This window comes from Nicotiana sylvestris, chromosome 4 (genome assembly GCF_000393655.2).
Source record: "Nicotiana sylvestris chromosome 4, ASM39365v2, whole genome shotgun sequence".
NCBI lineage: Eukaryota > Viridiplantae > Streptophyta > Magnoliopsida > Solanales > Solanaceae > Nicotiana > Nicotiana sylvestris.
In genome coordinates, this window is record NC_091060.1 from 63257104 (window position 1) to 63268561 (window position 11458).

The following is an 11458-nucleotide window of genomic DNA, read 5'->3' on the forward strand; positions in this document are numbered from 1 at the left end:
ATAAGAGCGATGGACTCAATTTACCACAATAGAATCACCCACCAATGTACACACATAAATAGGAATACTCAACAAATCACTAGGCATGACCAGATACGGTGCAAAATAAGATGACACATACGAGTATGTAGACCCTGGATCAAATAACACTGAAGCATCTCTATCACAAACCAAAACCGTACCTATAATAACTGCATCTGAAGCCTCAGCCTCGGGCCTGGTTGGGAGAGTATAACATCGAGGCTGGGCCCCACCACCCGGAACTACCTCTCTGGGGCGGCCTACTGCTGGCTGGCCTCCACCTCTAGCGGCCAGAGCTCTACCTCTAGGACCTCTACCTCTACCTCTAGCACCTCTACCCCCACCTCTAGCTGGCTGGGCGGGCTGTGGAACATATGGTGCCTGAACCATAGCACGGGAACCTTGATGCGGAGAACTACTCGAAGCCCGAGGGCAATACCTAGCAATGTGCCTCGTGTCGCCACAAGTAAAACAATCCCTCGGCTGTTGGGCTGACGACCCTGGAAACTCTGAAGCGGCGGTGCACTGATAGGTGCTGGTGGTGCACTAAAGGACTGCTGATCAGAATACTGAATCGGAGGACCACGGCCACCTGAAGCACCGTGAAAAGCTTGAAGAGCTGACTGAAAGGACCTAGGAGGATGGCCTCTACCATATGAATCTCTACCTCCAGATGAGGTACCACTGAATCTGCCTGAATGACGGGGCCTCTTATCCAACCCCTGACCACCTCCCTGCGACAGAACCATCTCAACTTTGCGGGCCACATTGGCCGCCTCCTGAAAAGTGATCTCACTCCCGGCCTCCTTGGCCATCTAAAGACGAATCGGCTGAATAAGACCGTCGATAAACCTCCTCACCCTCTCTCTCTCTCTCTCGGTAGGAAGTATGACAAGAGAATGGCGAGCTAAGTCGATGAACCTGGTCTCATACTGGGTGACCATATGGAACCCTGCTGGAGGCGCTCGAACTGCCTATGATAGGCCTCTCTCTGAGTAACGGGGAGAAACTTCTCCAGAAACAATACTGTAAACTGCTCCCAAGTCAAAGATGGCAACCCAGTTGGCCTAGCTAAGCAATAATCCTTCCACCAAGTCTTGGCGAATCCAAACAAGCGAAATGTAGCAAAATCGACCCCATTGGTCTCAACAATACCCATGTTCCTCAGAACCTCATGACAACTATATAGAAAATCCCGGGGATCCTCAGAAGAAGCACCGCTGAAAGTAGTAGTGAAGAGCTTGGTGAACCTATCCAGCCTCCACAAAGCATCGACAGACATAGCCGCTCCATCACTCACTCCCATTTCATTATATCTTGTGGTAGGCGTACCACCCGCTCCCATTTCATTATATCTTATGGTAGGTGTACCACCCGCTCCTATTTCATTATATCTTGTGGTAGGCGTACCACCCGCTCCCATTTCATTATATCTCGTGGTAGGCGTACCACCCGCTCCCATTTTATTATATCGTGTGGTAGGCATACCACCCGCTCCCATTTACATTTCATCACACAATCACAAGAAATCCCGGCAAGGGAACATAAATAATATAATAATTTCTCGGCAAGGGAACAACAATATTGAATTAGTCATCCCGGCAAGGGAGAATCAGCTATAACCAACCTCAACTCAACTTGTACTCAGTTCAATTATTGAAAATGCTCAATCATAGAAGATCATTAAGTAAAGCCCCCAAGTGTCATTTAAGAACGCAACAACTTTAAATTTAAGACTCACGGTAATACTTGACACCAACGTATAGATACTCGTCACCATGCCTATACGCCGTACTTAACAAGAAGCAAGTAGCAAGTATGACTCAACTCATAATCCCTCAAGCTAGGGTTAGACCAAACACTTACCTCGATGCCTTGGTCACCACTCAAGTCTCAACTATAGCTTTACCCCTTTCATTTCACCACCAATCCGCTCGAATCTAGTCACAAGTTATTTAGTTACATCAATAAGTGTTAAATGAATCAACCCCAATGCATGAAAATGAATTTTCTAAAGTTTTTGCCCAAAAGTCAGAAATCACCCCCGGACTCACGTGGTCAAAACCCGAGGTTCGGACCAAAACCCGATTACTCATTCCCCCACGAATCCAAATATATAATTTGTTTTGAAATCGGACCTCAAATTGAGGTTCAAATCTCCAATTTTAGAAAACCTAGGTTCTACCCAATTTCTCCCATGAAAATCTTTGATTTGAAGTTGAAATCATGCTAAAAGATGTTAAGGAGTGAAGAAAATGAGTTAGAAATCACTTACCAACGTTTTGGAGAAGAAAGGTTGTTTGAAAAATCGCCTTTTATGTTTTGGGGTTTTGAAAAAGTGAAAAATAACTGAAATTCCAGTTTATTTATACCCTCTCAGACCCCTAGTGCGGACCGCATCAAATGGACCGCGGCCACACAGCCTCCACCGCGGACCGCACAAAGGTGACTGTGGCCGCACTGGCCCCTCCCTGAAGACCTGCAGTTCAGCACCCTGGGCGAACCGCACAAAGGCGACTGTGGCCGCACAGCCTCCACCGCGGACCGCACAAAGGCGACCGCGGCCGCGCTGGCCCCTCCGCGGTCGCACGCGATTTCTCGCGTACCGCACTAGAGGGCTCAGAGACTGCAACTTCCTGAACCTGCAACATCTGACTTTCTAAGTCTAAGGCATTCCGGAGCCCACTCGAGCCCTCGAAACTCCAACCCAAGTATACACACAACCTCAAAAATATCCTACAGACATATTCGTGTACTTAAATGACCAAAATAACATCACGAGCATCGAATTAAACCTCGAGATCAATAAAATTTCTCAAAACTCTTTTAAACATCAAATTTCTCAATTAACATCCGGATCACGTCAAATGACGTCCATTTTTAACCAAATTTCACAGGAATGACTCAAGTCATATATAAGACCTGTACCGGGCGCCGGAACCAAAATACGGGCCCGATACCATTGCTTTCTAATCAGTTTTCACTTCAAATTTCCTTAAATAATTTCTGAAAATATTTTCACTTAAAAATTCATTTCTCGGGCTAAGGACATCGGATTCCGATTTCAGGCATATGCCCAAGTCCCATATTTTTCTACGGACCCTCCGGGACCGTCAAATCACGGGTCCGGGTCCGTTTACCCAAAATATTGACCAAAGTCAAATTTATTTATTTTAAAGTCAAGACTTAACATTTTTTCACAGAATTTCATATTTAAGCTTTTCGGCTACGCGCCCGGACTGCGCACGTAAATTGAAGCGACTCTAAATGAGGTTTTCAAGGCCTCGAAAGCACATAATGGGTAAGAAAACAGATGATGACCCTTTGGGTCGTCACACATTCCTACCATTCTTGTAAACCCTATTGCTCCAACTGCTCCGTAATAAATATAGAAAAGCATTCTCTTTGCTCTCTTACATACTCTCTTGATATTATTGCTTTCATTTATTATCTTCTTATTGTTCATCATTTATTGCTTATCATTGGTCATAAAGAGCCTCTTTAACCATCTCATAATTGTTAGCCCTACCTCGGTTACCCTCAACAGCTCGCGGCTAAGTCCCGAGATCGACCTCGAGGCCTAGAATCGACAAGCTCGAGGTCCCAAGCAACTGGCATATCAGTTTGGTTATAGCTCCCTCCTTAACTTTATTTCGTCTCTAAATTTCACATACTTAGCAACAACTGCTTAACAAACCGGCATAAAAATAGATCACGTATTTTTCGAGTTTCATCAACAAATTTAATTGTCATTACCATTTTCACGGTAAACACTTGGCTGGCAAAGTTGTTTAGAAAAAATGAGATAAACCTAAAATCACACGGAAGAAAGTTACTTAGAAAGACCTACAATTTCTTGAAATTCGTGCAGATTTAACAAAAAATTGGATGCAATAGGAAAAAAAATATCTTCATATACAATACCATCTAATTTATGTTTACTTTAGATCCTATTTTTTAAGCATTCATTTAATTTTACCAAAAATTTATATGCCAGTAAAAATTATAGAAAACTTATACCGCTACTTTTATTTATTTATTTATTTTACGTAATATTAGATTAAGTCAACTTATAGGAAGTGAGAATTTATATTACTACCAACTCCGATTTGCTTGGCAATGCGCATAGTTTTTCTTGAAGTTTTAGTTAAACAACATTTGTTTTGTCTAAGGTTCTTGGCCAACTAGGAAAGAGATAGGGATCTTTACGCAAATAGTATACCGAATTTATTATTTATTTATTTTAATCGATATACATAAATTATACATTGATTATATATAGTTATGCGTATATTATATATAAATTATATGCATATTTTACATCGATCGGCTTGAGTAGACAACGACTATTTAGGTTAATTCTTCCACGACATATTGATATATCCCCAAGTTGCATTGCGATGGCCAATGCACTGGATTAGTGTTTGGACAGCAAGGCAAGTTTTGGCATATCTATCATTAATCAAACAACTACTAAAAGGCAAGAACATATGAATCCAACATCTCACTACGCATCTCCCAATTTCGCTGGCCCAAACAAGATCGACCCAAATCCTTAGAATAAGGGAACAAATTAAACATGTCTACCTCAAATTTGAACCAAATATTCCTTTTAGCAGACAAGATCTGATAATTAAATAAAAGATCGTATCTGTATCATATAAAATCTGAATCCCAATATTTAAATCCAACCATCCTGGATATGTTAATGAATAAATGTACTATGGTCATGTTTCAGTATCATATTGTATTATATTATACTGTATCGTTTCGATGTATATAATGTTTGAATTTGAATATATTGTATTGTTTGTCGTCGTTCGTGATGTCATGTACCAACAATATAAAGAATAAACTTACAATATTAAAAAAGAAAAAAATAAGATACGGGGTAAAAAATTTTATAAAAATGTTGGTAAATGATAAAATATGATTATTTAATACTCCGTCGTTTCAATTTAGATGAGATAATTTGACTTGGCACAGAGTTTAAGAAAATAAAAACTTTTAAAACTTGTGGTCTTAAAATCTTAAGGAGTTAAAACTTTATGGGGCCATGATATTTGTGCGGCTATGCTTCTCATTAGGGGTAAAATGAAGAGTTTAAAGTTAAATTATTTTTAAATTTAGAAATGTATCATTTATTTTGGAACAAACTAAAAAAGAAAGTATCTCATCTAATTTGAAACGGAGGGAGTAATAAAGAAGGGCAAGATGAGAGACAAAAATAAGGTAGCGACGCGACCACACCAAATCGATCGTTCCATAAAGTGACATTTTTCGTTGTTACGTAACGACGGATTTAACGATACGATACATTAAAATTTAAATAGCAATCAACACAAATATCGTATTTAAAGTAACAATACGATGCAATATAACAGGTAATAACTATCCAAACAAGTTGTTAGTTAGGTAACTCATTTCAACAATTAACAGGAACATTAGTAAACCTTGTGTGAATAAAAAAAGTATCAGTATGTGGCCAAAAATTGACGAGCCAAGAAAAAACTCATAAGCAAGGGGCACAATTGGCTTGTCTACAGAGTCCCCAAGGGGCCATGGGGTTCCTGAGGAACCCCTGAAAGTAAAAAAAAGAAAAAAGAAAGCAACATAAGTCAATATAGTGTTACAAATCTTGGTTGCTCATTTTGTGTCGTCTTGTTGGTGAAGCTAGTGATGTTGGTGAGGATGGCATGGAGGAACCAGTGGAATGTGTCGATGAATCAGTAGAAAGAGACGATGAAAGTGTTTTCGGGGAGGATGGAGAGGAAGAAGATCGGGATGAAAGAGTTGATGCGAGGTCAATTGAAGGCGATGGCGATGGCGATGGTGATGGTGATGGTGCTTGTGAAGGCGAGAGAGTAGGCGAATCATCAGAAGATGTTTCTGGCAACTTTCTTTTGTTCATTGCTTTGGCTTCTGTTCTAAACCGATCCTCGCTGAACATGTAATCCTTTAATCGTTTTACATCCGACAGTTTCACTGGCTTCAATAGAAAATCTTTAGCACCTTCTTCCAAACATCTGTTGTAAAATTAATTAAAATTAGTTTAGATCAAGAGAACGTCCAATAAATGAAATCAATATGAAAATATCAATTTCCTGAGAAGTGATTCTTCTTTTAAGACAAGTTAAAAAGAAAACCACATTTTTCATATTTGTCTGATAAAAGAATTCCTTGTCACATGTTCAATGTTCAAGTCAGTAGAAGGGAGAATAAGAAAGCTGACTGAAGCTTTATGAATTGACCAAAATTGTAAACATTTTTATTTCAACCTTCACACTGATTCACGGTTTCCTCTTAAGATCAGTGTTGTTAAAAGCGAAAAGCTCTAAAAAGCGCTTCAGGTCTATTGAAGCTTTACGCGCAAAGCGCAATTAAAATGTGGGCTTTAGTAAAAGAAGGCGCAATTAAAATGTGGGCTTTAGTAAAAGAAGGCGCAATGAAAGATAAAATAAATATTTAGGTAATTCGAGAAAAAAGAATAACAAATTCACTCATAATATTTTACTTAACTAATAAACTTATTTGTCGATTATTATTGTTGTTTAGTACTGTCCAATTCAAGATAGAATTCATGGGCAATAAGTCACACGCCTTAATGCATTGCCTACACTGAAGCGCAGCTCAAGCGATGCGAAGTGAGCTGCCTGAGCATTTTTAAGTTTCAGGGCTTAAACGCGCCTTAAATAAGCCTTTGACAATACTGCTTAAGATTAGTACAAACAACTATGATTCTTTATCAAGAAACCAACAGCTAGAAGCTTTGGATATGATTTTGTAAAGCATGGATCCCATCACTTTTGTTTTGGTATATAATAAACTAAGGAAGAAGTGGTTGCTCATTCATTGCTTTTTGTCAAAACCATTTTATTACAATTGCTTTAATTAAACAACCAAAGAGATGTTCACACCACATGAATAACGATAAGTAGAGATATCATACTTTCTTAACTTAGTTGGATTCATTACAGCTGCTTTAATTAAACAACCAGAGAAATCTTCACAACACATGAATAACGATAAGTAGAGATATCATACTTTCTTAACTTAGTTGGATTCATTGCAGCTGCTTTAATTAAACAACCAGAGAAATCTTCACAGCACATGAATAACGATAAGTAGAGATATCATACTTTCTTAACTTAGTTGGATTCATTGCAGCTGCTTTAATTAAACAACCAGAGAAATCTTCACAGCACATGAATAACGATAAGTAGAGATATCATACTTTCTTAACTTAGTTGGATTCATTGCAGCTGCTTTAATTAAACAACCAGAGAAATCTTCACAGCACATGAACAAGGATACCTAGAGATATGATACTTAATTTAGTTGGGAGAGAGTTGTACGATCTTTTATTCTATCGTAAATGATGCTGCTCCATCTTCTCGTTCATCTGATAGTGTACTGTATCATGTAGTTCATTATAAAAATAATAATTTTGTACCAAATTTATTTATGTTCAGGACTATGGTTTGTAATAATATAATAAATGTTATTGATGAAGGTATTATTGGGTGTCTGTGATAGTTTTTAGAACTTGTGGGTATAAGTCATGTTTCATGTTTTTAAAAAAAAATTGAAATGTGTTTTCTTCAAACCAAACTTTACCTAGGTCAGATTTTTCAAAACAAATTTAGTAATCTATGGCCAAACGCTTTATTTTATCAAAAGTTATTGCCAATACCTAACATGTCCATATACCTTATTCATAGATTGACCCAACAATAAAATACAAAGAGAGGCACAAGAAGTTTATAAACAAGCTAATGAAAGTACCTGTCAATTCGTGTCAAAACATTTTCAGATGACATAATCACAACTGGTATTTCCCTAAACGATGACCCCTGTTCAAATTTGCAAAAAAATTAGCAAAATTCTTACAAATTAGAGGAAAGACAAAATTGTATGAAAAAGAACCTTAATCTTTTTGAGCAACTCGTAGCCAGTCATTCCAGGCATACAATAATCAGTTATTATCAGATCCACCTTCAAACCCTAATATCAACCATAGAAAACCAGTCAATAACAACAAACACAAAATCAAAACCTTCAATTTTTCTTTTCTAAACCAGAAATTCCGAAAATATATAGTGAGCCCACCACTCTATCCTTTGCTACTTAAATATTATTCCCTCCGTTCTAATTTATGTGAATTTATTTGATCAAACACGGAATTTAAGAAAAAATAAAAATTTAAAATTTGTGATCCTAAACCCCTTCGGTCCCAATCTCCAGCACCCGGGAGTTGTTTTGAGTGTGGAGAGTTTGGACATGTGTGGAGGCAGTGTCCTCGTCGTGGTGTTAGCTCATCTCAAGTCAAAAAGCGACCAAAGTATTATAAAAACTTATCATCAAGGGTAGACTTGTAAGTTTAAGCTAAATTGTTACCAAATTTAGAAAGTATTATTTTTTTTTAGAACGGACCAAAAAGGAAATAGGTCCATGTAAACTGAAATATAGGGAGAGGGAGTAAACTTTTGTCACATGCGTCTAATCCACAACACAGAACCAAAGCTGAAGGGAAATTCTTCATTAATTTTCAGCTATCAACTTCAAATTTTGCACAAAAATAACTTCTAGTATATGACTACAGTTGCTTACATCCAACCCAACAGAGGTCTCCTCTTCATCCAATCCAAGAAATTGCAAAGCTCTCCTCCCACTGTCCACTGTGGTTACTGCACAATTGAAAAACACTCTATTTTTACTCATACATATGGATAAAAACACAACAACTGAATTGGGGGTTTGGGTTTTCATTCAACCTCTGCAAGATGTGATTTTCAGTAGCCGTTCAATAACTTTCCGATCGACAAGACTATCATCGACAGCAAGAACATGAACTTCATCAGAATCCAAAGACGGGCACAAATTATCAAACTCCTCCATCTTCTCCGCCCTCCACCGCCGCGAAAATACTCCATTCCTCGCCATGACACAAATTTACTTCGGAAGAAGTGAAAAACAGAATTTAAGTGTATAGTCAATCACAGCCCAGAAATTTTTTAGGGAGAAGAAGTGAGAAAACAGTGCTGTTTGTTCATTTTATACAAAAGGGGTGTTGGAATGTTAGTAAAATGTCTTGTTCAGATACGAATTACCATATCCATCACTGTCTTTTACTTTCTCTCTCTATACGAAAAAGAACAGAGCATTCAAAACCAAATCTGGTGAAATCTACTTTTTAATGTTAAGAGGGCAATATCGCTGAGATTCTCAAATCCACTTTGGTGGTCAAAATGATCTTCCCGTATCCTTGCGAGTTATTGACAACCTCATTTCGCGAGACGAGCCTGGAGATTTTGTGGCTTATATTTGAAAATCGCGCCGTTAAATCAGAATAGGGAAATATATACTTCCTCTCTTTTATTAATTTATAGATAAAATTTAAAAATATATGTGTATATAATATGTGGGTAAAATCGGGTTCATGGTACGCTCCGGTCTCCAATAAGATAAACCGAGCTCGAGACATGATGACGAGCGACAATCGAGGCAAGGGTCCCATTGAGTCGGAGTCCGGGAGCATGACGCCCGCCCTCGAGAATATCGGGGTCATGATCTAGGACTGGTCCAAACCCTGAAAGATTTCGGAGAACATTGTTGGGCAATCAAGCACGACCAATAGAAGGTCGTAATATCCGTGACCGGCCGAATATCACCGCGTGGATCTCGGCACGTAACGATGAAGAACCGACAATCAGAAATAGAAGATTTTTTTACCTTTTATGGAATTGTACCTAGAGTATGATTCCCCTACTATATAAAGGAGGATATGGTAATTCATTAGAGATATTGTAACACGCATTACAAAGCAATATATTATTACTTTCATTGTTATTAAAAGCTCTTTTTCTTGTTCATCAGTACTGGCCATTGTGAGACCGGATCGAGGGTAGATATTTCATTAAGGCTGAAATCATCCTCCTCACGTGGTTTAAATTTACTATGTCTTTATGTGTGTGGTCTAACATAATTTGTCGTTTGTATCGAATTAATCCGCATATCCTTAAAACCACTTATAAATTTAATTGTTATCCGATTTTGAGGGTAAACAATTTGGCGTCCATTGTGGGGCTAAGGATAATAGTGATAATTTGATACAAATTTCCATAACACACCCTATTTTACACTTGTTCTTTGAAGTGTATTTAATTTCAGGTCAAAGTTTAAAATGTTGAACTCCCAATCTACCCTCTGAACGTGGACACTAAGTCCGGTCACCATGAAGAGAACAATAATATAGCACCCGGTAACGAGGTGCCCCCTGTCGATCTCAACAGATTTCAGCTGCGGACCCGATCGATGTTAACTCACATGTGGCCATCAATGCAAATTTGCATACCGATCCTGAGAATATCGTCCGTGGGGAGTCCGATCGATTGCCCAAAATATGCACGACGATGAAGGTGATGGGATCAACTTGCGGGTGATCTTCGAAATGCTGTAGGACCAACAGGCAAAGATAGCCCAGCTGCAAAACCAAAGTTATGCCCCCAGCAGGATTGAGCCCGATTCGTCCCGAGAAATCACCTGCAGAAATGAACCAGTCATGGAGAGGCTGAGCAAAGTTAAACTCGGGACTAACCCCAAGATCATAAAGATGATCGGGGAGCTCACAAAATAGGTAGAATCGGGAGAAAAGAAAATCGAAGCCAATGATAAAAAGGTGGAAACCTACAATTCCAGGGTCAACCAAATCCCAGGAGCACCACCGATATTGAAAGGTCTGGATTCCAAGAAGTTTGTTCAAAAACCTTTTCCTCCGAGCGCAGCCCCGAAGCCAATCCCAAAGAAGTTCCGCATTCCCGAGATTCCTATGTACAACGGAATAACTAACCCAAATAAGCATGTGACCTCATACACGTGCGCCATCAAAGGGAATGACTTGGAAGATGAAGAGATCGAGTTTGTCCTGCTGAAAACGTTCGGGGAAACTTTGTTGAAGGGAGCTATGATATGGTATCACAATCTACCCCCTAATTCTATTGCCCCGTTTGCTATGCTTGCAGACTCCATCGTGAAAGCACACATCGGGGCCATCAAGGTCGAGACAAGAAGTCAAACGTTTTCAAAGTGAAACAGAGAGATAATGAGATGCTCAAAGAATACGTGTCCCGATTCCAAATAGAATAGATGGACCTGCCTCCAGTCGTGGATGATTGGGCCGTTCAGGCCTTCACCCAAGGACTCAATGCTCGAAGTTCGTTGGCTTCGCAGTAGTTGAAGCAAAATCTGATAGAATATCCGGCTCGTCAGAGCTGTCGACAGAGTCAAGAGAGACATCGACCGTGAATAAAGATCAAACAGCGATCGGTATCAACCATGCAATAGAGACTGAAGAGGTAATGGGATTGGGCGAAACCTTGTGAGAAGTGAAAGGAGAAGTGATCGAGGTCAAAATAACTAGGGACTCATGAGCAAAAAT

General features: G+C 39.1%; 1 protein-coding gene across 1 annotated transcript; it reads right to left on the minus strand.

Annotated features, from left to right (window-relative positions):
* Nucleotides 1-5399: 5399 nt before the first annotated feature.
* Nucleotides 5400-9217, minus strand: LOC104215064 (two-component response regulator ARR6-like). Its single transcript, XM_009764809.2, has 5 exons — nucleotides 8796-9217; nucleotides 8632-8708; nucleotides 7948-8025; nucleotides 7807-7874; nucleotides 5400-6047 (listed from the first exon to the last, which is right to left on the minus strand). Exons 1-5 carry the CDS (start codon nucleotides 8962-8964, stop codon nucleotides 5651-5653), a joined length of 789 nt encoding a protein of 262 aa, XP_009763111.1. The 5' UTR covers nucleotides 8965-9217; the 3' UTR covers nucleotides 5400-5650.
* Nucleotides 9218-11458: the final 2241 nt, after the last annotated feature.

What these genes read in the sequence shown, in the direction of transcription:
- LOC104215064 (XM_009764809.2), bottom strand. Translation starts at nt 8,964, where the DNA reads ATGGCGAGGAATGGAGTATTTTCGCGGCGGTGGAGGGCGGAGAAGATG. An exon ending in AGACCTCTGTTGGGTTGGAT is followed by an intron (nt 8,026 to 8,631) that starts GTAAGCAACTGT and finishes GGTTGATATTAG; the next exon opens with GGTTTGAAGGTGGATCTGAT. An exon ending in AGTTGCTCAAAAAGATTAAG is followed by an intron (nt 7,875 to 7,947) that starts GTTCTTTTTCAT and finishes AAATTTGAACAG; the next exon opens with GGGTCATCGTTTAGGGAAAT.